The following is a 27,050-nucleotide window of genomic DNA, read 5'->3' on the forward strand; positions in this document are numbered from 1 at the left end:
TTTCTGTGCAAATTGAACCCAACAAAAGCCCAAGGAGGAAAAGGCTCTTGGCCCTTCTCCTTTGAGAGATCAGCCACCTTCCCTCCCCAAGCAGATCCTGTCTTGGTAGACTTATTCTCATCTGTGGCTGGGGGGGGGGGGGGGGGGGGAGGTTTGCACCTGCAGGCAGAGCCCCCCCCACAAGTGCTATCAACTTCCATCTCAGCACACCTTCAGCCAACATCCCACAGATTATATGCCACATTTTCATGTTTTGCTCAGTTCAAGATCTTTTCTAATTTCCCTTAAAACTTCCTTTTAAGCCTTTGATTATTTAGAAATCTGTTGTTTCATTTCCAAGTATCTAAGAATTTTTCCAGTTATATTTCTGTTCCTGATTTCTAATTTAATTCTATAGGATCAAAGACCACACATCGCATGACTTGAATCCTTTTAATTGTTCAGAATCATCTCTCTTGCTGAATGTTCCATATGCACTTAAGAGACGTGTATTTTACTGTTTTGGGGTGTGGTGTTACACAAGTGTCAGAGCCAGTTGGTTGATGGTGTTATTTAGTTCTTTCATGTGCTTACTAAATTTCTGTCTGACTGTTGCATAGATTACTGAGAGAGAAGTGTTAAAGTTTCCAACTGTAACTGTGGCCTTGCCCGTTTCTCCTTTCAATTCTATCAATATTTACTTCACATATTTTGAAGCTCTTGATGTTAGGGGAACACATTTAGGACCGTAGCGTCTTCTTGGTGAACTGTCTCTTTTATCATACAGTGTACATCCTTATTCCTTGTAATTGTCCTCATTCTAAAGTCTACTTTGTCTGTAATATATTTTGAGTGGCACATCCTTTACACCCTTCTACTTTTAGCCTGCCTATATTATTATAGCTAAGGTAGGTTTCTTGTACATAGCCTATGGTTGGATCTCTCTCACTGGCTGGACTTGTGTTTCCCTGGTGACTATTATAGGTTGAGTATTTCCTTATATGCCTCTTGGTTTATCACATATTTTCTTTTTTTTTAAGTGCTTTAGCCTTTTCATTTTTTAATTATATTTTATTGATTATGCTTTTACAGTTGTCCTGAATTTTCCCCCTTTGCCCCCTCATCTACATCCCCCACTCCCTCAAGTAACCCATGTTCATGTCCAGAGGTCATGAGTATAAGTTCTTTGGCTATTTCCTTTCCTATATTGTACTTAACATTCCCATGGCTATCCTGTAGTTACCTATTTGTACTTCTTAATTCCCTCACCTCTCAACCATTGTCTCACATCCACCCTCCCATCTCTTTTATCTTTAAACTTTGGCATTTTAATTATGATGTGTGTCTCGGCATGGGCCTCTTTGCATCCATCTTGTTTGGTATTCTCTGTGCTTCCTGGACTTGCATGGCTATTTCCTGCATCAAATTAAGGACATTTTCTTTCATTATTTTTTCAAATAGATTTCCAATTTCTTGTTCTTTCTCTTCTCCTTTGGCACCCCTATGAAGCACATATTGGATTGCTTAAAGTCATCCCACAGGCTGCTTACACTATCCTCGTTTTTTTTGGACTCTCTTTTCTTCTTGTCATTCTGATTGGTTGTTTTTTGCTTCCTTATGTTCCAAATCATTAATTTGATTCTCAGCTTCATCTGTTCTACTGTTGTTTCCCTGTAAATTGTCCTTTAGTTCAGTTAGTATATCCTTGTTCCTGACTGGGTTTTTTTTTTTTTTTTTTTTTTTTTTTATGCTATTGACATCCTCACTAAGTTCCTTGAGCATCCTTGTAACCAGTGTTTTGAACTCTACATCTGATAGCTTATCTCCATTTTGTTTAGCTCTTTTTCAAGAGTTTTGATCTGTTCTTCATTTGGGCCATGTTTCTTTGTCTTCTTGTTTTGGCAGCCTCCCTGTGTTTGTTTCTGTGTATCAGGGATAGCCATTTTGACTCCACGTCTTAGTAGTGTAGCCTAATGTAGTAGGTGTTCTGTAGGGTCCAGTGGCACAGCCTCCCCTATCACCCAAGCTGGCTACTCAAGGTGTGCCCTTCGTGTGGGCTAAGTACACCCTTTTCTTGAGGTTGAGCCTTGGTTGTTGTTGTTGTCAGATCAATGGGAGGGATTTACCCAGAACAGTCAGCTGCAAGGATTGGCTGTGACCACTTACCACCAACCTCCCTCCTCCATGGAGGATCAGCTCTGCAGAGGCCGGTGGTGGTGCTCCCGTGAGGTCTGTAGCTGTCCACTGGGTGCGCTGTCCCCTGGAGTTTACCAGGTGGTGCAGGCCAAGATCAGCCCCCACCTGTGTTTTGCCCGGGGCTACCCTACCTGAGTTATAAAGCAATCTGAGACGGCTGCTACTTGGGCTGAGCTTGGAGATTTCCAGGCAAAGCCAAGCTGTGAATCTAGACTGCTAGTTCCAGGCCTGGGGCTCACAAGGCCAGCTGCTCCTTGTTTGAGAAGATTTAGGGCATTGTAAAGCATGAGCCAAGACCATTCATACAGAAAAGCAGCTTGGGTGGGCCCACAAGTTGGGTGGGACAAAGTCTCTAGGGAACTCCAAGACCAGTCAGTGTTAGCCAGGTTGATAGAATCTTAGCTACTGTACCAGAGTTCAGGCTCTGTGGGAGGAGGGCCCAGAAAAGGGACAATGGCCTCTGTTTGCCTTGATGCCAGGCACCTCAGCCTCTCCCAGTATACCACTGGTGCCCCTCAAGCCGCCACCCTGTTGCCAAAGCCCAGAGGGAGTGAACATGAGTAGGTGAGTCTGTGTGTGGGTTCTTTAAGAGGAACTGCTTGGGGCTCCAGAAGTTTCTTCCACCAATTCAATCCCTGCTGCTTTTTGCAACTAGAAGTTGTGGGGACTTATCTTCCTGGCACTGGAACCCTGATCTAGGGGGCCTAGTGTGGGGCTGGGTCTCCTAGCTCCCGATATATCCCTCCCAAATTTTTATTCACCACAAATGGGTATTGTACCAGCCAGTTCTGCATCTGCGTCCCTCCTACCAGTCTGGATGGATGTGGTTTCTTTAATTCTGTAGTTGTCAGACTTCCATTCAACTCGATTTCTGTCAGTTCTGAGCAATGGTTGTTTAATATCTTAGTTGTAATTTTGTTGTGGTTCTGCAAAGAGGCGAACCATGTCTGCCTATGCCACCATCTGGACAGGAAGTCTGCTTTTGCCCTTTTATAAAACTGACTTATAATTTTTATTTCTTGGACATCATTGACTTGTTCCTGATTTTAGGGGATAAGTGTTCAATATTTCACCATTAAGTATGATTATGCCAGCTTTAGTTTTCTCTTGTTGACCTTTACCAATTTAAGGACACTCCCTTTTGTTCCTAGTGTGTTCAGATTTTTTTTGTATTCATGAATGGTCAAATACTTTTTCTACATCTTTTGAGATAACCACACAGTTTTTCTTCTTTAGCTCTGTTAATATAGCAAATTACAATGATCAATTTTCAAATGTTAAATGTTGGTTATACAGGAGTGTACATTAGAATTCCTGGAATTCAAATCCAGTATTCCCCAATTAGTCATGATATTCAATTTTCTAATATTTTGTTAAGGATTTTAGTTTCAATATTCACAAGGGATACCAGTCCTATAATTCTTTGTCTTGTAATATCTTGTCATGTTTTGGCATCATGTTTTTCCTGACCTTACAAAATGAGTGGGAAGCATTTCTTCCCCATGTTTGGAAGAATTTGTCTACTGTTCACATTATACACTCTTTAAACGTTCGGAGGAACTTACAGCGAAGCCATCTGGGCCTAGAGTCTTCTTCACCGGAAGGTTTGCAATTAAAGTTTCAATTTCTTTAACAAAGGTTATTTAAATTTTCTTTTTTTTTTGTCAGCTTCAGTAAATTGTGGTTTTCAAGAAATTTTTATGGTGTCAAATTTATTGGCATAAAGAGGTTTACAATATCCCCTTACTGCCCTTTTAATGTCTGCAGGATCTGGTGAGGTTCCATTTTCGTGTCAGATACTGATCATTTGTTTTCCTTCTCTGTCCCTTTTTAAAATGTCTTGATCAGTTTTACTAGGTAGGCATCTCTCAATTTTACCAATCTTTTCAAAGAATGAACTTTTGCTTCCCTAATTTTCACTTTCGTTCATTTTCTATTTCATTAATTTCTACTCTTACCTTTAGTATTTTCTCCATTCTACTTTCTTCTGATTTAACTCACTCTTCCTTTCCTAGCCTCTTCATTTGGTGCTTAGGTCACCAATTTTAAATCTTTCTCTGTGTCCAGTAGTATATGCAATTAAAGCTATACGTTTCCATCTAAGCACTGTTTAAGCTATTATCTCACAATGAATCAATTCATTTTTCAGAAGTCATTCAAATTCTTTGGTACTGGGTATAAAATACTCTCTTAGGACTCAGGGAGGAGTCAAGTGGAGAAGGACACGAGGAAACTTTATGAGGGTAATGTTCCACATCCTGCCTGGGGTGTTACCTATACAGGTATATACATTTGTCAGAAATGCTATTCTGTGCACTGAACACCTGAGCTATACAACAGTAGAAGACAGGCATCAATACTTTTGTAGGTAAAAATCTAAGGCTCAGAGGAGTTAACTATGATATATAAGCCAACATCACATACCTAGCAATGGAAAGAGCCAGGAGTTAAGCCTATGTCGTCAGAACTCATGTGGTTTGTGCTCTACCACATATTATTTTATGTGTACATACACATACATACACATTCATATATACACATATACATATAGAGAAAAAGACACAGAGGCAGACAGACCCCATGCAGTACATGTTCCATACATGGCATTAACACACTGTTTTCCATCCTTATGTGAACCGACGTGCTCCTCAGCAAGCTCACCTTACTACCATCAAACAGACAGAGGCGCACGTGTCTGCTGAGAACCTGGATGCTCCCTCCGGGAACAGGAATCATTTTGCAGCTCCAGAGGGTCAGAATCAATGAAACACGGCTTGGTCTTGACCTAATCTGAAAGAAAAATTAGCTGTAAAAAAGGTTTATTTTTGTGACTTATAAGATGAATTTATTTTCAAAGTATCTTTTATAAATACTTAAGAAAATGTACATAAAATAAAAAGAATAAAAGAAAAAATTTAAACACAAATATACACCCATAAGTGTCAATAGTATAATTAATTTAAGTCAAATTAAATTAATTTTATTTTAATTTTTCAGGTACACTTTTAGGTAAATTTTCCAGGTACATTTTTAATAAATATTTATATTTAAAATATTTGCATTTGGGAGTAAATGCTTAAGAATTGTGATTAAAAAAACAGTCTATACAATCAGATAAAACGTGTCACCTGACCATGGAATCACGTACTCCAGGTTCATTCACACAGTCCTTCCTCCACAGTGTGAGTTAGAGTAGATGGTTAGAGCAACATTCACGGTATCCAGCCAGCTCCTCCTTTGTTTGATTTCAAGCACTTACCTACCTTGTCCCTTGACTTCTCATACACACATTTTGACAGAGAGAACGCAAGAATGCACTGACCACTGGATGTGACTGTTCAGTTCTCCTTCACAAGTCTAGTTCAGAATGTCAATAAATAAATAGGCATTCTTGTTTCTAATATCATAACATCTTCAATTGTTTTAAGATTTTATTTATTTTTATTTTTTTTAAAGATTTTATTTATTTATTTTTAGAGACGGGGAAGGGAGGGAGAAAGAGAGAGAGAGAAACACTGGCCCACAACCCAGCCATGTGCCCTGACTGGGAATCAGACTCACAACCTTTTGGTTTGCAGGCCAGTGCTCAATCCACTGAGCCACACCAGCCAGGGCTACTTATTTATTTTTACAGAGAGGGCAAAGGAGGGAGAAAGAAATGGAAAGAAACATGGACATGCAAGAGAAACATCAATTGGTTGCCTCTCTCATATCCCCAATCAGGCACCTGGCCCACAACCCAGGTATGTGCCCCAACTGGGAATCGAACCAGAGCCCTTCTGGTCTCTGGAACAATGCCCAACCACTTAGCCACACCAGTCAGGGCAAACATCTTCAATTCTTGACATTCTGCTTTATGGTCATGGGTACTTCCCTTTAAATGGCTTACAATATTGAAATATAAGACAACAATTAAAAGCCTGTTACCTTTTCAACTTAAGAAATGAGAGATGAATATTTAGCTCTCTGGGTACAAGTTCATAAAATTAAATGCCATTTATTCTAGTACTAGCACACTAAACAGAACAAATACACCATCTTTGTTGACTTGCAATAAAAGATATTTAATACAAAAAAGGTTCTAGGCAATGCGCAGTTTCAGAGGAAAAAGGGCACTACAATTCTGTATATACCCTCAACATAAAACCTGACCACACTGGGTCCTTTTATTCTTCCCCTGAAGTTCTGGGGGAGGAGGGGAAAAAAGTGGAAGGTAAACAGGAAAGAGAGTGATGTGCACCAATGCAATGTAGATCTGCTAAAAAGTTTGAGAGTAGACTTAAATATCAAGAGTATTTCCTACTTCAAATACTGGGGATACAGCAATCCTTTAAGCTGTCCCCACAAAAGTATATTCAGAAAGTACTCCTTCCTACATAATTAAAATCATAGTATTTCTACTACTATTAGTAATGATAATGATACTAGCTAATATTTCCTGAGTTATCATCGTGAACCAGGCACTGTTATCTGCCCTTCACACATATAATTCTCACAATAACACTATGTGGGAAGTATTATTATTATTCCCTTTTCACAGATGAAGAAATTGAGACAAATAGTGATTCCGATAAATACTGTTTCCTTTGTAACAATGGGAGAAGAGAGCAGTGGAGAAGAGGAACAAAGTCACAAACCCAAGTTTTGTGTTAACAATGAAACTATCACTGAGTATTTCAAAATCACAAACAGAAACCATTTCTTTGTTTTCCATAATGCACTAATCAATTTATATGTTATTGGTATACTTGCAATCATGACACAATCTGGAAAAGTTGCAACTTAGGGGGCATTCCAACCAAGATGGAGGCATAGGGAGACACACTTTGCCTCCTTGCACAGCTAAAAGAAAGACAACAACAAATTTAAAAACAAAAAACAACCAGAACTGCCAGAAAATCAAACTGTATGCAAGTCTGACAACCAAGGAGTTAAAGAAGAAACATTCATCCAGACTGGTAGGAAGGGTGGAGACGGGCAGCCAAGGCTGAGAAGACTCGCGGGCAAGGTGGAGGCTAGAGGACCAGGGTGAGTGAAGTGGCAGCTGGCGGACTGGGTAGTCCCACATTTTCGTGCAGATAAACAGGGAGGAACAACTGGGGAGCAAGACAGACCACACAACCCAGGGTTCCAGAAAAATAAAACCTCAAAACCTCTGACTCTAAAAACCTGTGCATGTTGCAGCAGTGGGAGAAAATCCCAGTCTCACAGGAGTTTATTGGAGACACCCACAGGGTCCTAGAATGTACACAAACCCACCCATCCAGGGAATCAGCACTAGAAGGGCCCAATTTGCTTGTGGGTGGTGGGAGAAGTGACTGAAAGCCAGCAGAGAGCTGAGCAAGCAGCATTGTTCACTCTTTGACCCCTCCCCCACATACAGGGCCAGAACACAGCACAGTGGGTTGCCCTGCCCTGGTGAATACCTAAGGCTCTGCCCCTTACTACATAAAAGGCACCAAATGAAAGAGCAGATCAAAGCTCCAAACATAGAACTAAGTAATGAAGAGATAGCCAACCTATCAGATGCAGACTTCAAACACTAGTAATCAGGATGGTCACAGAAATAGTTGAGTATGTCACAAAATAGAGGAAAAAGTAAAGGCTATGAAAAATGAAATAAAGGAAAATGTACAGGGAACCAGCAGTAACAGGAAGGAAACTGGGACTCGAATCAATGATTTGGACCAGAAGGAAGAAATAAACATTCAACCAGAACAGAATGAAGAAACAAGAATTCAAAAAAATGAGGAGAGGATTAGGAACCTCCAGGACAACTTTAAGCACTCTAACATCTGAATCATATGGGTATCAGAAGGAGAAGAACAAAAGCAAGAAATTGAAAACTTATTTGAACAAATAATGAAGGAGAACCTCCCCAAACTGGCAAAAGAAATAGACTTCCAGGAAGTCCAGGAAGCTCAGAGAGCCCCAAAGAGGTTGGACCCAAAGAAGCACACACCAAGGCACATCATAATTTCGTTACCCAAGATTAAAGACAAGGAGAGAATCTTAAAAGCAGCAAGAGAAAAGGAGATAGTTACCTACAAAGGAGTTCCCATAAGACTTCAGCTGATTTCTCAAAAGAAACCTTACAGGCAGGAAGGCCTGGAAAGAAGTATTCAAAGTCATGAAAGGCAAGGACCTACATCCAAGATTACTCTATCCTGAAAATTTATTATTTAGAATGAGGGGGCAGATAAAGTGCTTCCCAGATAAGGTCAAGTTAAAGGAGTTCATCATCACCAAGCCCTGATTACAGTGGTGTCAAACTCATTTTCATCAGGGACCACATCAGCCTCACAGTTGCCTTCAAAGGGCTGAATATAATTTCAACTCCTAACAGTTAAGGAGTAGTTACATTTATACAGTCCTAAAATTATTTCGGTCTTTTGAAGGCAACTGCAAGGCTGATATGGCCCCCAATGAAAATGAGTTTGGCACCCCTGCTTTATTACATGAAATGTTAAAGGGACTATCTAAGAAAAAGAAGATGATCAAAACTATGAACATAAAATGACAACAAACTCACAACTATCAACAACTGAACCTAAAAAAACAAAAACAAACTAAGCAAACAACTAGAACAGGAACAGAATCACAGAAATGGAGATCACATGGAGGGTTATCAGTGGGGAGGGGGAGGGGAGAAAATGGGGGAAAAGGTACAGGGAATAAGAAGCATAAATGGTAGGTAGAAAATAGACAGGGGGAGGTTAAGAATAGTGTGGGAAATGGAGAAGTCAAAGAACTTATATGTATGACCCATGGAGATGAACTAAGGTCGGGGAATGCTGGTGGAAGGGAAATAAACATGGGGGAGGGAAATAAAGGGGAAAAAGAAAATGGGACAACTGTAATAGCATAATCAATAAAATATGTATTTTTTAAAAAGTTGTAACTTAGTTCCTGTACTTACTGTGCCTGTCTTAGCATCCCACATGAGATCTCTGAAGGCCAGCTGTGAAGGAGTGAGCTCTGGCTGTAAGAAGTAACTTGCTTGAAATTGATTCCCTGCAAAGATAATTTTCCTTTACTTTCTTACAAAAGAAGGGTGGGATAAAACTGAAAACCAAAAATCCATGATGTTATGCTATAAACTTAGGAAACAAAAATCTAAAAAGTTGGATGCTTCCTGGGAATACACTTCCTAAGACAGAGGCACCAACAGAGATTTATACACAAAAGCAACAGAGAAAACACAAAGATAGAAGCATGTAAGAGCTGATCTCCAAGCAGTTTTAAGAAAGACGCAAAAGCACCCTGGCTGCTGTAACTCAGTGGATTGAGCATGGGCTGTGAACCAAGGGGTTACCAGTTCAATTCCTAGTCAGGGCACATACCTGAGTTGTGGGCCTGGTCCCCAGTGGGGGCCATGTGAGAGGCAACCATACACTGATGTTTCCCTCCCTCTCTTTCTCCCCCCCATTCCCCTCTCTCTAAAAAATAAATGAATAAAACCTTTTTTAAAAATTAAAAAAAAAAAAAAGACTCAAAAGACTCTTAAGGTCAATAACATGGCCTGTGATGAAGATGATCCATTCAAATATTTTTGTAAAATGCAGAAAATCTGTAAACACTTTTTAGAAAATTAGAAAACTATATAATTATTAATTTCACTTAATATAAAATCATTTTTATACTGTTCTCCCATACCTTAGTCATGAAGAATACTTATTATTAAATCATATATTCATGTGCAAAATCATCTCTGAGTACCTACTCTGTGCCAGGTACTACCCCAGGACCCAGAAATACAAATGTCATCAGAGAAATACAGCCCTGCCCTCCTTCGTTTATGATTGAGTGGGGGAAATCATTTAAAAAGTAAGTAGATAAGAGAATAAGTAAGATAATTATAAGCTGACTTGGACCCATAAAGTGTGCTCAGCTGGACAGGAATAGAGGGAACCTACATTACTCAAGGAAAATGTCCACAGGTAGGTGGAATTTACCAAGACCCAAAGGAAGAAGAGGAGCAGGCCTTCAGGGGAGCTGAAAAGAGCTTCCCAGCAGAGGAACCTCAAAGCAGCCCTTCCACAGCTAACTCCACAACAAAGGGTATCAGAGCAGCTTCCCCCACCATCACTCTTCTTTAAAATAGGTTTACAGACAAATGTTGTCAAGTATAGGGAAATCCATGAACAAGTAAGAAAACAGAAAAAAAACTGAATGGAGGTAAGTCTTTGGAAAAAGGAAAAAGGGAAGCTTTACCTAGAAACTGACAGAGCTGGAAAGGCTGGTTCTCAGAGGTAGGAGGAATTAGGCTTGTCAGTACTACTGAGGAGGGAAGAAACAATGGAGGGAGGGGACAGGCTGAAGATACAGGAAAAGGCTGGCAATTAAGACTCAAGTCTTTGAAACAAAGGAAAGGGTCTGGAGCCCAGAGCACAGGAAGACAGGCTGGCCGCTGATAGGATCAGGGGTCCTTCCTCCACTCTCACGGAAAGGATGAGCACCAATGAGATGTGAGGTTCAACGTCTTTTTAAACAACTTGTTTGTCCAAAACAAAGAAATCAGATGTAAAGCTTGACTGTCTAACTAAAGGTCTGTGGTGGCTGCAGACTCCTGTTACCTTCCTCCAGAAGCTGGAAGAGCGTGGAAGGCCTGAACCCGGCAGGAATGGCTCCCATCGTGGTCAACACATCAACAGTGTTGATCTGCTGAACGTGCTAAAAACAAATTGATTTGCTGTTTTCATTCATGTTTCCTTCACCTATTGTCTTTATCACTCTAGCAATTGCAACCCAAAAAAGGAAAACACAAGTGTAAGGTGTTAGTAAACTAACACAGCAATTTAACCCCAAATTCCTGAGTGGAGGCCTTCACTGAATCCTGGCCTCTCCCAAGGACCTAAGCCCCAAGCCATGCCCAGCAGGCAGAGCTCTGTGCTCCTGCCCATCCCTCATCAAATGTACCTCCTTCTGTCCCAAGCCACAGTGTACTGTCGTGGAACATAATTAATATCATGAATTAATTAATACGCACTGACGATTGAATGGATATTTGAATACATAAGTTATGTGTTTGTACATATGTGTGTATATATATATACACACCCACAGTTCTGTCCAGAAAAAGTCCAGACATTGTTAACATAACAGGAAGGGTTTGCATGATATCAATGTAACCTGGCAGGCAAGGAGAGTGGACTGGAATGCGCACACATGAACAATGACGACTTCACTGTACTAGTCAGTGGGGGTGGCAGACGCCATTCAGCATGTGTCCTGTGTGGCCATCACATTCAAAATGACTGAGCGAGTACAGCAACAAATTTTGTGTTAAGTCTGAACATTCCTCTGTGGAAACTATTCAGGTGATTCAGAAGGCCACAGCTATGGGCAACTGGTGATTAGAAGCTTCATCACGAAACGCGCCTGCTCACACATCACGTCTACTACAGTTTTCTTGGTGAAACATCAAATCACCCAGGTGACTCGGACCCCCTACAGCCTAGATTTGGCACCTTGCAACTACTGGCTTTTCCCAAAACTGAAATCACCTTTGAAAGGGAAGAGATTTCAGACATCACTGAGATTCAGGAAAATATAATGGGGCAGCTGATGGTGATTGGGAGAACTGTGTGAGGTCCCGACGTGCCTACTCTGAAGGGGACTGAGGCGTCACTGTCTGGTGTACAATGTTTCATATATACCTTCTGGTATATATATACATACACACACACACCACACTCACACACACACTCATAAGCCCCAGGATAAAAAGTCAGAAAAATTACATTACCAAACTGTTAATGGTGGTTACTTATGCAGGGAGTAAATTTCATTTTGTTGTGTAATTTTTTTAAATGTTAGGATTATGAATAATTTCTCACTTTTTTGAGATTTCTGGAATTTTTCCTATTAACTAAAATTTAACAGCAGTCTTACCCAAATGACAGAAAATTCAGGTAGAGTCAGTGAGAGATATTACCAAGCCCTGAAATCTACTCTTCTTAGAGAAAGGACCTGATGGGAATGCTACTTGGAGCAAGGCTTACTAAGCCAGAAATGCATGTTTTGTGCTCTGTACATTCTATGCACTGTACTCGGTTTAAGATCCAATGCTATCTTCCAAAGACCCTATCTGGTTTTGGATCTGAACTCTAGCAGAACTCTTAGGTAACAAAGTGAGACATCATCAACAAGACAGGAGATACCAGGGGGGAGTAGGGAGGGGACAGTGAGGAGAGGGGATTACAGGAACTACTATAAAGGACACATGGACAAAGTCAAGGGGGAGGGTGGAGGTGGGGGAGGGAGGGGTGTTTGGATGGGGTGGGGTGGAGGGATGGGGAGAAAAGGCACACAACTGTAACTGAATAACAATAAAAAATTTAAAGAAAATAAAAATAAATAAAAAAAATAAATGTTTTCACACAGATTTAAAAAAAAAAAAAAAAAAAGACAGGAGATACCAACCTCCGAGACAGCTTTTCGAACAGTACTCCACTGCGAATCGGTTCTGGGAGACAAAACAGCAAGGTGAGTGCACAGACAGGTTAGGGATACGGGAAAAGATAGGGAACTTCATTAATCAAAGAGCAAAGTACGTGGCTGTTTGTAAGTTCTGAAAACCTAACAGTATTCAGATGAAACCAAGACAGAATAATCACGAAATTAAAGTAGCAACGATCTTTAAGCAAATAGTTATACGAAAAGCACTGTTCACAAACTGCAAGTTGTCTCCACTACAAAAAATTCTTGAATTATTTACAATGGCAAAAATAAACAAAGTTCCCTAAACTTTTTCTTTATTTGACTTTGATATTCCCTCAGGCCTTTGTACCTTTGTTTAACTTCTGTTCCTTCTGCTGTTTCATCCCCCAAAGCCACATCTCCTTCACTGCCTTCTTCACTTGATTCTGGGCCTTCTTTATGACAGGGCTGAAAAGTGATTGAAATATGAGGTGCTTTTTCATGTAATGCAAAAATAAACCAACAAAAAGACTTTCAGAGAGACCCAAGTGTAGATGGAAATTTGCATGCTGGGCATATCAAAATCGGTGGGAACCCTGACCAGCACGGCTCAGTTGGTTAGAGTGTTGCCCCACAAACTGAAAGGTCTGTGGTTGATTCCTGGTCAGGGCACATGCCTGGGTTGTGGATTTAGTCCCCAGCTGGGGCATGTACAAGAGGCAACCAATTGATGTTTCTCTCTCACATTGATGTTATGTCCCCCTCTTCTCTCTCCCTTCTCCACTCTCTAAAATTAAAAATAAATAAAACCTTTTCAAAAACTCAGTGGGGAAAAGATTTCAACACATGGTTGATCACTTTACTGTTTGAATAAAATACAAGGATAGAGATTGAGAGCAAGTTTAACCAAAATTAATTCCAGATGGAATTTACTCAAATAAAAAAAGAAAGAAGTAAAGGTAAAAGTAAAAGAACTCTAAAAGCATTAGAAGAAAATAATGCTGAGATGGAGAAGCACTTTCCAATTACAGATCTTTACAGAGGTTGAGTGTTGTCTACTGATGAATCTCCACCTCCTCTTTTCTAACAGAATCCTTCATTTTAGCAAGGAGCTGATGAAAAGATTAGTTCCCAATCCTCCCCTGCAGCTAGTTGTTGAAAAGAACTAAATTCTTTTTGTAAATTATATTTTATTGATTATGCTATTACAGTTGTCCCAATTTTTTCCCTTTGCCCCCCTCCACCAACCACTCCCCAGTCACTCAGGCAATCCCCACACTTCTGTTCATGTCCATGGGTCATGTGTATAAGTTCTTTGGCTTCTCCATTTTCTATAGTGTACTTTACATCCCCATGACTATTCTGTAACCACCAATTTGTGCTTCTCAATCCTTTCACCTTTTCACCTATTCCCCCAAGCCTCCTCCCATCTGGCTGCCATCACCATTCTCCACATCTATGATTCTGTTTCTGTTCTGCTTGTTTGCTTATAGTTTGTTTTTTAGATTCAATTGTTGATGGATATGTAATTATTGCCATTTTACTATTCATAGTTTTGGTCTTCTTTTTCTTAAATAAGTCCCTTTAACATTTCATATAATGGTTTGGTGATGATGAACTCTTTTAGCTTTTTCTTCTCTGGGAAGGTCTTTATCTGCCCTTTGATTCTAAATGAAAGCTTTGCTGGATAGGCCTTTGCTTTTCATCACTTCAAATATTCCTTGCCAGTCCCTTTCTACACTGCAAAGTTTCTTTTGAGAAATCAGCTGACAGTCTTACGGGAACTCCCTTGTGGGAAACTACCAGCTTTTCTCTTGCTTCTTTTTAAAAATAAGTTTTGTTTTTTAATTTCTTTTTGAGGGAGAGAAACATTGATGTGCGAGAGATACATTGATCAGTTGCCTCTTGCACACCCCCAACCAGGGGCCTGGCCCACAACCCAGGCATGTGCCCTGACTGGGAATCAAACCAGCAACCCCTCAGTAAGTAGGCAGGCACTTAATCCACTGAGCCACACCAGCCAAGGCTCTCTTGCTACTTTTAAGATGCTCTCTTTATCTTTAACCTTTGGCATTTTAATGATGATGTGTCTTGGTGTAGGCCTCTCTGGGTTCATCTTGTTAGGGACTCTCTGCACTTCCTGGACTTGTATGTCTGTTGCCTTCACCAAGTTAGAGAAGTTTTCTGTCATTATTTTTTCAAGTAGATTTTTTTTTCAAATAGATTTCCACTTTCTTGCTCTCTCTCTTCTCCTTCCAGCACCCCCCTGATGCAAATGTTGGTACACATGAAGTTGCCCCAGAGGCTCCTTACACTATCCTCATTTTTTTGGATTCTTTTTTCTTCTTGTTGTTCTGATTAGTTGATTTTTGGTTCCTTATGTTCCAAGTCATTGATTTGATTCTCAGCTTCATACACTCTACTGTTGATTCCCTGTAAATTGTTCTTTATTTCAATTAGTATTTCCTTCATTTGTGACTAGACATTTTTATGCTGCTGAAGTCCTCACTAAATTCCTTGAGCATCCTTATAACCAGTGTTTTGAACTCTGCATCTGATAGATTGCTTTTCTCCATTTTTAGTTCTTTTTCTGGAGTTTTGTTCTGTTCTTTCATTTAGGCCATGTTTGTCTCCTCATTTTGGCAGCCTCTCTGTGTTTGTTTCTATGTATTAGATAGGGCTGCTATGACTCCCTGTCTTGGTAGTGTTGCCTAATGTAGTAGGTATCCTGTAGAATCCAGTGGTACAGCCTCCCCTATCACCCACGCTAGGTAGCTGAGGTGTGCCTTCTGTGTGGGCTGAGTACACACTCCTGTTATAGTTGGGCCTTGATTTCTGTTGGCAGGCCAATGGGAGTGGCTTACCCAGGCCAATGAGCTGCATGCAAGAACTGGCTGTGACCACTGACCACCAACCTCCACCCTCTGTAGAAGATCAGCTGTGCATGGGCTCCTTCCACAGAGCAGGCTTAATTCAGCAGGACTCACTTCAGCTGGACTCTGGTGCTCCCTGTGTTCTGTCTTGGGCCATTTGGCATAAGTTATAAAGCAATCAGCAACTGGCTGCTTCTTGTGCTGAGCTTGGAGGTGCCCTAGCAAGGAAAGGCTGTGAACCAATACCAGCTGCTGCTAGTGCAGGTCCTGGGACCACTTAGCAAAGTAGTGGGGGCTTGCTGAGGCCAGCTGCTGCTTGAGAGGATTTAGGAAGATCAGAATCATGTGCCAAGACAAGTCACTAATATGGAAAAGGCACTGTTAACCACTTAGGCAGGCAGGTAAGTTGGGTGTGGTGGAGACTTAGGAAATCGCCAGGGCAGCACAAACAGTGTGAACCAGGTTGATGGAGTCTCTGATATGGTGCCTGCCATACTCTGTGGCTCTTTAGGGGGAGGGCTCAGACAGGAGCAATAGCCTCTGTGAGCAGTTCGGTCTTGGAGAAAGCTATCCCCCAGCTTTCACCCTGATGCCAGACACTTCAGCTCCTCCCTGTATGCCACTGGTACCTTTCAAGCTGCTGCTCAGGTGCTGGAGCGCAGTGGGAGTGAGTCTGGGTAAGTCTTTAAGAGGAACTGCCTGGGAATCCAGCAGTTACTTCTACTGACACAATCTCCACTGGTTTTTATAGCCAGAAGCCACAGGGACTTTTCTTCCAGGCACTGGAACCCTGGGCTGAGTGGCCTCATGTGGGGCTGGGACCCCTTACTCCCAAGATATCCCTTGCAATTTTTACCCACCACATGATTTTTATCTGCCACACATGGGTGTGGGACTAGCCCAGTCCACATCTCTGTGTCTGCCCCTCCTGCCAGTCTGGATGGATGTGGTTTCTTCTTTAATTCCATGGTTGTGGGACCTCCATTCAACTTGATTTCTGCCAGTTCTGAGTGATGGTTGTTCTGTAGTTTAGTTGTAATTTTTATGTGTTTGTGTGGTGAGGTAAGCCATGTTTACCTAGGCCACCATCTTGGAGATCTGGATCTTACATCCTTTATTATTTTCAATTTTGAGAAATTTCACACTCTGGCAGTAGCATCTTTCAAAGCACCTCCACCTCTGCCTCTGCCCTTGCCTCCACTCCAGGCACTCCAGACCAAAAAGAACTAAATTCTGACCAAGGTATAATTGGAAGTTTTTTGTGTAACTTCCAGGAAATGGTTTCAAAAAAGATGGCAGCTCAGGCCTTTTGATTTCATGTTCCCCTTTCCTTCTCTTTTGCTGCTTGGAATCATTTAAAGATCTAGCAGCCAACTTAAACTACAGAGATACCCATGGAAGAGCTGTCCCCCACCTAACCACAGAGTGAAACATTAGATGGGGCCTCAGCACCCTTTGACTGCTACCTCCACACTTCTGCCTAGTGCGAGAGAAATGCACTTCTACCTTATTTAAGCCACTATCTGGGGATCTCTTGTAACTCTGAGTGGAAGCTAATCATAGCTTCTTTGCCACGTACCATATTTTTCGGACTATAAGACACACTGGACCATAAGACACACCTAGGTTTTAGAGGAGGAAAATAAGAAAAAAAAACCCACTCCACTGCCACCCCCCTGCCCATCAAGCCAGGTAAGCTACATTCAGACTATAAGACACACCTCCATTTCCTCCCAAACTTGGGGGAGGAAGTGCATCTTATAGTTTGAAAAATGTAGTAATTGACAGCTATTGTAAGTTGGAAACAACCTAAAAGTCCATCTCTATGAAGTTGGAATACTGTTCTACCACTGACACAGATGATCTAGACCTGGGCTATGCAATACAGCAACCACTTGCCATCTGTGGCTGCTGCCACTTGAAATGTGATCCCTCCAAATTGAGATGTGCCAGTTAAGTGTAAAATACACACTGCAATTTGAAGATGCAGCATAAAAAGGAAAGTATTTTTTAACATTAATTATATGTTGAAATGACAATATTTTTGATATACTGAATAATGTAAAATATATTATTAAAATGTCACCCATTTCTTTTTACTTTTTTAAAATGTGTGGCATAATGGAAAATACACATTTGGTTTTTATTCCCAGTTCTTGGCAACAGTTCTTAAACCTCTTGGAATTTCCTGAGTGACAGGAGTGTCTTTTGTTCTTCACAACAAGCCCTTTCAACCACACTTGAAGTTATGCTAATTAGGTAGTAAGATGCTGGTTGCCTTAAAAACCAACCCTGTGATTAAAGGTTTGGATATTTTTTTGTTTGGGGGTATGGTGTGGGGGGGGGGGGTTCAAATTCCTTGTAAGTCTGCTTTATTATTTATTTTTTATTATTGTATTTTTTTTGCCATTTAGTCCCCCTATACCCCTCACCTCCCGCAATTACCACTCTGTTGTCCATGTCCATGGGTCCTTTTTCCTTTTGGCTCAATCCCTCCACCCCCAACCCTCTACTCTCATAGCTGTCATCCTGCTCTCTATCTATGAGTCTGTCTCTGTTTTGCTTGTTAGTTCAGTTTGTTCATTAGATTCCACATATGAATGAAATCATGGTATTTGTCTTTCTCTGGCTTATTTCACTTAGCATAATGTTCTCTAGGTCCACCTACACTGTTGCAAAGGGTAACATTTTCTTCTTTTTTATGGCCAAGTAGTATTCCATTGTGTAAATATCCCATAGTTGTTTTATCCACTCATCTATTGTTAGACACTTGGGCTGCTTCCATATATTGGTGATTGTAAATAATGTTGCAGTGAACATAGGGGTGCTTATGTTCTTTCAAATTAGTGTTTTGGGTTCCTTTGGATATATTCCCAGATGTGGGATCACTGGGTCAAAAGGCAGATCCATTTTTAATTTTTTGAGGTCTCTCCATACTGCTTTCCACAGTGGCTGCACCAATCTGCACTCCCACCAACAGTGCAAAAGGGTTCCCCTTTCTCCACAACCCTGCCAGCACCTGTTGTTTGTTGATTTATTGATGATGGCCATTCTGACAGGTGTGAGATGATATCTCATTGTGGTTTTAATTTGCATTTCTCTGATGATTAGTGATGGTGAGCATCTTTTCATATGTCTGCTGGCCATCTGTATGTCCTCTTTGGAAAGTGTTTATTCAGGTCCTTTGCCCACTTCTTAATTGGATAAAGCACTGGAACTTTCATCACACCCTCCCCCCACCTTCAGGGAAGGGAAAAAAGCTGGAATTAAACTCAGTCACCAATGGTCAAGAATTTAATCTCATGCCTCCATAAAAACTCCACAAAAACTCCAAAAACAACAGGGTTTAAGGAGCTTCCAGTCTGGTGACCACTTTGAAGTCTGAGAGGATGGCCCCAGAGCATGCATGGAAGACCCAGGTCCTACTCCCTCCACCTCCCAAGACCTCTCTCTGTGTACCTCTTCCATGTGGCTCTTCCTGAGTCGGATCCTTCATAATAACATGATAAGCACAAGTAAGGTGTTTTACTGGACTCCGTGAGTTCCTCTAGCAAGTTTTCGAACCTGAACTTACCAGCCATAGATACAGCTGGTATTTACAGGTAGCCCCTGGGACCCATGAATGGCATCTCAAGTAGGGCAGTTTGTAGGACTGAGCTCTTAACTTATGGGGTCTGAACTAACTCTAGGACTTAGTGTCACAATTGAATTGAACTGTTGGACACCTGGTTGGTTCCAGACAACTGGTGTGGAAAACAATACATATTTGTTTTCAGAAAAAAACCCCACATAGTTGGTGTTAGAAGTGGTGTCAGAAAAAAAGACATCTCAGTGTGGTTACTAGAAAATTTTAAATTACATTTGTTGTTTGTATTAGAGATGTATTGGCCAGCACTGATCCAGACAGATTGATTATGTGTGTTGGCACAGAAAATGACCATGCTATATCATAAAATCAATAAATTACAAACATGAATGTATAGTATGTTCATATCCTATTACAGGATCACATATTTGTAGAAGTTAACACAAAGTTAACTGTAGTTTTGTTTTACAATGAATAATAAACACTTATTAATTTTTATGATCAGTACCATCCCACAAAGCATCTTCACTGTGGATTAACATTTAGGGCTCACCTGTATGACAGCAAGCACAGGTCCCAGGACTATTAACACACAGTATTTTCCCCATGCCCTGCCCCTCAAAAATTAAAGCAAATTCTGTACCTCAAGCCATTCACTAGTCAGTTAATCCAAGAACACAGCTTAATTTTTATGAAAAATGAACAGATGTTGAAGAAAGAAAAGGAAAGAATAAATAACAAACACTAACCTCCAGGTAGGTTCTGGGAACGAGACCTTTGTTTCCTCTGGCATTCTTGCCCATCCACCAACCATCAGGGTTTCTTTCAATTATATGGAGAATTTCCCCTTTCTTAAAGCAAAACAAAGTAAAAAAATTTTTAATTCAATCTTACCCCTAAAATAAGAATTATAAATATTAAAACTATTTTTTAAAAATATAATGAAGGATAAAAATCATGTGACATCAATAGATGCAAAAAAAAAGCATTGACAAAATCTAACACCTATTTATGATAAAAACTCTCAGAAAAATTGGAATAGAGGGAAAGTACCTCAACATAGTAAAGGCCATATATGACAAACCCACAACTAACATCACTCAATGGGGAAAAGCTAAAAGCGTTTCCACTAAGATCGGAAACAAAACAAGGATTCCACTTTTACCACTCTTATTCAGCATAGTACTGGAAGGCCTAGCCACAGCAAGAAATCACACAAGAAAAAGAAATACAAGGCATCCAAATTGGAAAGGAAGAAGTAAAACTGTCATTATTTGCAGATGACATGATATTGTACACAGAAAACCCAAAAGACTCCACCAAAAAATTACTGGAACTGATAAATGAATTCAGTAAAGTACCAAGGTACAAAATAAATATTCAAAAATCAGTTGCATTTTTATACACCAATAATGAACTATTAGAAAGAGAAACTAAGAAAACAATCCCATTCATAATTGCATCAAAAAATACCTAGGAAAAAATTTAACCAAGGAGATAAAAGAAAATTATAAGACACTAAAGAAAGAAAATGAAGAAGAGCCCTGGCCAGGTGGCTCAGTTGGTTAGAGTACTGTCCCAATATGCCAAAGTTGGGGGTTTAATCCCCGATCAGGGCACATACAAGAACCAACCAATGAATGCATTAATAAGTGAAATGACAAATCAGTGCTTCTTTCTCTCTCTGTCTCCCCCTCTGAATCCCCCTTCCTCTCTCTAACATCAATATATATTTTTTAATTTAAGAAATTAAAGAAGATACAAATAAATAGAAGCATATACTGTGCTCATGGATAGGAAGAATTAACATAATTAAAATGTCCATACTACCCACAGCAATCTATAGATTCAATGCAATCCCAACCAAAATGCCAATGGCGTTTTTCACAGAACTGGAAAAAATAATCTCAAAATTAATATGGAAGCACAAAAGACCCCAAATACCTGTAGCAATCTTAAGGAAGAAAAACAGAGATAGCTGATATAAGCTGTACTATAAAGCTATAGCAATCAAAAACAGCATGGTACTGGTATAAAGACACACAGATCAATGGAGCAGAGCAGAGAGCTCAGAAATAAACCCATGACTGTGTGGTCAATTGATATATGACAAAGGAGGCAAAAGCATACCATGGGGTAAAAACTATTCAATAAGTGGTATTGGAAAAACTGGACAGATACATTAAAAAAAAACTACCCCACCTTCTTACACCAAACACAAGGATAAACTCAAAATGGATTAAAGACTTAAATGTAAGACTTGAAACCAGAACCTCCTAGAAAAAAACATAGGCAGTAAAATCTCTGACATTGCTTGTAGAAATATTTTTTCTACTATATCTCCTCGAGCAAGGAAAACAAAAGAAAAGATAAACATATGGGCCTACATCAAACTAAAAGTTTTTTTCACAGCAAAGGAAACCATCCATGAAAGGAAAAGACAACCTTTTGAATAGGAGAAGATAACTGCCAATGATGTAACTGATAAGGGGTTAACATTCAAGATTTATAAAGAACTCATACAACTCAACACCAAAAATCAATCATATTTAAAAATGGGCAGAGGACCTGAATAGACACTTCTCCAAAGAGGACACACAGATGGTCAATAGACATATGAAAAGATACTCAATATCACTAATCATCAGAGAAATGCAAATTAACATTACAATGAACTATCACCTCACACCTGCCAGAATGGCTATCATCAATAAATCCACGAATAACAAGTGTTGGTGAGAATGTGGAGAAATGCGAACCCTTGTGCACTGTTGGTGGGAATGCAGATTGGTGCAGCCACTGTGGAAAGCAGTATGGAGAGACCTCAAAAAATTAAAAATTTAACTGCCTTATGACCCAGTGATTCCACTTCTGGGAATATGTACAAAAAATCTAAAACACTAATTCAAAAGAATATATGCATCTTTATGTTCATTGCAGCATTATTTACAATAGCCCAGATATGAAAGCAACCCAAGTACCCATCAAAAGATGAGTGGATACAAAAGCTGTTATACATATATTCAATGGAATAATCCTCAGCCATAAAAAAGAACAAAATCTTACTATTCGCGACAGCATGGATAGACCTATAGAAGGTATTATGCTAAGCGAAATAAGCCAGTAAGAGAAAGACAAATACCATATGATTTCACTTACAGGTGGAATCTAAAGAACAAAATAAATAAAACAAAATTGAAACAGATTCATACACACAGGGAACAGAGTGATGGTTGCCAGAGGGGAAGGGTTTGGGGGACCAGGTGAAAAAGGCAAAGGGATAAAGTAAAGTGACAGTTACAAAATAGTCATGGGGCCCTGGCCACTTTGTAAAGTATATGATTTTCTAATCACTCTGCTCTATATCTCAAATAATACAAAATAGCCCTGGCTGCTGTGGCTCAGTAGATTGAGTGCCAGCCTGCAAATCAAAGTGTCGCTGATTCAATTCCCAGTCTAGGGCACATGCCTGGGTTGCTGGCCAGGTCCCCAGTTGGGGGTATGGGAGAGGCAACCACACACTGATGTTTCTTTCCCTTTCTTTCTCCCTCCCTTCCCCTTTCTAAAACTTAATTAATTAATTAAAAAATACAACATAATATTGAATATAAACTGTAACTGAAAAATAATATTTAAAAAATAAAGTCTAAAAAGGAAATAAATAAGTAGAAGAGTATTACTCTTACCATTTTACTATCATGTAAATTTGGTAAAAATTTCATATGACTCTTCTTATTAAGTCATTACTATTTCTTATTTTATTTAAACAGGTTGAGCAGGAACCTGTTTAAATAACAGGAATTTGAGTATCAGGAATATGAAACATAGGCTTACAGGTAGAGTTCCCTTACTCTGTTAGATAGGCAAACTGATTCTGAGGTTAAGTTCTGGTCTTGTTTCTACCTGCCTTAAATGCAAGATCCCCGGCCTGCTGAGCAGTAAAATCTCCAACAGCAATGTATTCATTTTCCTGCTGTTTCTCTTCCTCTTCCACTTCTTCTTCCTCCCCATCACTTTCTTCACTTTCTTCATCATCATCGTCGTCTTCTTCATGTTCTTCAGCAAAATCATCATCTTCCTCTCTTTCAGTAAGTGGCTCAATTCTGCAAAAAAATAATTCTATGACAAGGGTCACTTGAAATAACACTTATAACAAGCATGAGTATAACTTCTATATATATATATAGAAGAACTGGCCTGTATTTGCAACTGGCAAATAAAGGAAATAAGGGGAAAGCACAGCTAATGGTTCCTACCATCTAGCTAAGAATATGGGACTTGAGGGACTGAGCAGTGAAGGGATCATATCTGAGGAAGGTGACAGGGTAGAGCATATGCTGGACTAGAGGCCAAGAGACTTGTACACTAGTCTTGGATTCATACACTCAGCAAATGCTACTTGAGCATTACTACACAGTGCTTAGTGTACTGGCTCTGAGTTTAAATTCTGGCTCTACCCCACCTCATTGAGTAGTAACTATGAGTTACAGGCTTCTTTTAAGCTCTCCATTTCTCATTGGTAAAGTGGAGACAAATAATAGCACTGCCTGAAAAGGACTAGATGAGTTGCTGACTCCCAGTATTTTTGGAACAGTGTCTGCTGCCCATTGAAAGCTTTTAATAAAAGTCAGCTCTGATGACGATGGTCCATGTCAGACACCATGGCTACAAAGGTAAACCAGATACAATTCTCTGTCCTCAAGGAGTTTACAATGAGAATCTAGAAAATGGATAATTATGCTATAGTTTAATAGATACAAGAATGGAGGTATACACAGAATACTAAGGGACCTAACACAAGAGGGACCTAACCTAGACTGCATGGGTGGGGATCAGGAAAGAGTTGGAATTAGGTCTTGATAGATGACTTGAAGTTAATCAGGTAAAAGGAAGTAGCAAGGAGGGGAAGGGAGCAGAGAAAGGAGGCTGAAGATCAGGGAACCTCGAGGAGGTCATGAATGAATGGTAGGACAAGCCTTGAAGGAAAAGAAAAAGGTGAGGCTGTGAAGAGGTGGCAGAATGGAGCCCAGTGAGCATCATCTCTAAGGTAGCCCCTAAGAGAGAAGTAAGGGAAGGGCAGGATCTGCTCTGCACTTAGAAAGATGACTACAGTGTGGGGAAAAGACTGGAGGAAGTGCCACAGGGAAGATGGCTGTTAAGAGTGACACATGACATTTTGGAAAGATATGAAGGAAAAAATGGAAGGTGAGGGAAGAGAGAAGAGTTGAAATAACACTGGCTGGGATAAGTCACTAAATCTTTCTCAGCTTTGCGATTCAACACTGAGCAAAGTCATCAATCATTTACAGGGTACCTACTATGTGACAGACACGATGCACTTAGGATACTAAAACAAAAAAGAGGTCTTTATCTCCTACAGCTTACGTTACTGAAGCTTACCTTTAAAATGGAGTCGTTTTGGCTTCAGGTCAGATGGCAGCATTGGTAAATGCGGGTACTTGTCTCCTCCCACAATCACATCAAAATTACAACTAAACTGCAGAACCACCTGAACTCTGGTTAAATGGAAGTCCTACAACTAGGGAATTTTAAAAAAGAAGCCACAGAGACTGGTAGGAGGGGCAGAGGTGCAGGACAGGCTGGTCCCACAGCCATGTGTGGCAGACAAAAATTGGAAGGGATATCATGGCTATGGAGGTCCCCCTAAGGAACGAGGGGTCCAAGCCCCACACCATGCACTCCAGCCCAGGGTTTCAGTGGCAGGAAGAGTAATTCCCATAACTTCTGGCTGTAGAAACCAGCAAGGATTGAGGCTGAGGGAGACAGAGGGCTTCTGGAGTCCCAGGCAGTTCCTCCTAACCTTGGAATGGTCGCAGCTGATCTGAGAGATACAAACTCTTTTCTTAAATATTACTACGTTTATCAGGTGCATAGGTTCAAGGTTATGACTAGCTATGCATTTGTACTTGACTAATGTTAAGCCATAATGTTTAAGTTGTCAGTTTGGTTATAACACGTGTTTTGTAAGGATGTGTGATATTCTAGTGAATTGTACTTGAGATACTGCAAACTCCAAGTCAGTGTTGGTGTAGTTGTTGGCTTTTTTCCATGAACTTTGAAGTCAGTATTGTGGTGTTTGTTTTTTCATTTACTGTTGAAAATGGCTGGAAAAATATGTCAATTCAATAATCCAAGAGATGTTAAAGAACTTCAGCAAATGTTACTCAAGCCTGATAATGAGAATGATAGAGTCAAATGTGAAGATGAAAGTGATTTAGAAGATGATTATGTGGAAGTTCATTCAGAAGATTTGGATACTGAGCAAGATATTTCTAATGAAGAAAGTGAAGATGAATTAGACATGAATGAAGAGTATTTTTTGGAAAGGGTAAAGGATGGAGGAAAAATTCAGTTAAGAAGACAAATTAGAAAATAGCCACAGAATATTTTGTGTCAATTTCCATTAGTTCAGCCAAATGCAAAAAATGCCAAGATAGAACTTGAAACTTGAACTCCTTTATCACAAGATATAAGATCTAATCTTATTATTTGTAAATAAATACATTGATTGTATAGGAAGCCAGTTTTCATGAGAAAAAAAATGCTAAACAAATAGACAAAACCAAATTGAAAGCATTTTTAGGCCTCTTAAATCTAGCTAGTTTACACTGCAGCAATTGGCTAAGTTTGCAGGATTTATGGGCTACAGATAGTAGTGGGACTGAACTTGTTAGACTTATGATACCTGTACTGACATTTAGGTTTATTCATAATTGTATCAGGTTTGATGACAAACTGACCCTCTTAGAATGCCTGAAAGTGGACAAATTAGTGGCCGTGAAAGACATTTTCTCAGCATTTGTAGAAAATTGTAAATTATATTACTTTATGGGACAGAATGTAACAACACGTGAAATGTTACCTGGATTTAGAGGCAAATGTGGGTTTAGACAATATATTCTAACCAAGCCCAGTAAATATGGCATACAAATTTTTGCTATGGTCGATTCAAAAGTATATTACACATGAAATCTTGAAATAAATGCTGGCAAGCAGCCCGAAGGCCCTTACTTGATTAGTAAAAAACCTGCAGACGTAATCAAGAGAATTGCAGAACCCAGGTACTCATCCGGACCTAATAGTACAGCAGATAACTGGCTCAGATAGAAATCTTATCTCTGACTTGAAAAAGAAGCGACTTTCATATACAGGTGCTGTTTGTAAGAATAAATCCCAACTACCCCCTGAATTTGTGTCTTCTAAAAACAGGCTGAAAAAATCCAACTTATTTCCTTTTGGTGCAGACTGCACACTTGTATCTCACATACCCAAAAAGGGAATAAACGTAATTTTTGTTTCAAGCATGCATTTCGATGACACCATAAATTTAGATTCACAAAAGCCTGACATAATAGACTTTTAAAACCAAATGAAATCAGGAGTTGACACTGTGGACCCAATGAGAGGTACATATAATGTGGCCACGAACACCAGAAGATGGACTCTAGTTATATTCTACACAATTTTGAATACTACAGTAATAGAGGCTCATACTATTCATGTGCTGAACAGCAATGTGAAAATAAGACACAGAATACTTATTAGAAATCTCATAATGCAGTGTCAGAATGAATAGGCGTTCAGAAATCTCTCCAGGTGTGCATAAGCCTTTACACCTGAAACTATCAATTTCAAACACAAATGGAAATTCTAATGACAACATAGATACGACTCCCTCAACAAGCAGAAAAAGATGTGTTAGGTGCTATGCATCCAAAATGAGTCGCTTATCAAAATATTTCTGCAAGTGTTGTGAAAAGTACTTCTGCCCTGAGCTCAGCAGTATTGTTTGCGATGACTGTTACAAACATTTTGCAAAGCCAACTATTGAAGCTTCTGATTAAATAATGTTAAAGACATTTCTGGTTGTAACTTTTAGCAATATCCATGTTTCTGTTATTTGAAAAGAAAGATTTTTATTCTATATTTTTAATATTTCTGTTTAATATTTTCTAGATTATAACTGCAAATAA

General features: G+C 39.8%; 1 protein-coding gene across 4 annotated transcripts in view; it reads right to left on the bottom strand.

Annotated features, from left to right (window-relative positions):
• Window positions 1-27,050, bottom strand: part of NPHP1 (nephrocystin 1) — an 84,848-nt gene that overhangs the window by 40,846 nt on the left and 16,952 nt on the right. For all 4 annotated transcript variants that reach the window (XM_053923932.1, XM_053923930.2, XM_053923933.2 and 1 more), the window contains 7 exons: window positions 22,964-23,159; window positions 19,806-19,907; window positions 12,968-13,065; window positions 12,601-12,643; window positions 10,752-10,848; window positions 9,095-9,189; window positions 4,837-4,965 (listed from right to left, as the gene is read on the bottom strand). In XM_053923932.1, the coding sequence (XP_053779907.1) occupies window positions 4,837-4,965; window positions 9,095-9,189; window positions 10,752-10,848; window positions 12,601-12,643; window positions 12,968-13,065; window positions 19,806-19,907; window positions 22,964-23,159 (760 nt within the window). The remainder of the gene's footprint in view (window positions 1-4,836; window positions 4,966-9,094; window positions 9,190-10,751; window positions 10,849-12,600; window positions 12,644-12,967; window positions 13,066-19,805; window positions 19,908-22,963; window positions 23,160-27,050) is intronic.

Source organism: Desmodus rotundus, chromosome 5, assembly GCF_022682495.2.
Source record: "Desmodus rotundus isolate HL8 chromosome 5, HLdesRot8A.1, whole genome shotgun sequence".
NCBI lineage: Eukaryota > Metazoa > Chordata > Mammalia > Chiroptera > Phyllostomidae > Desmodus > Desmodus rotundus.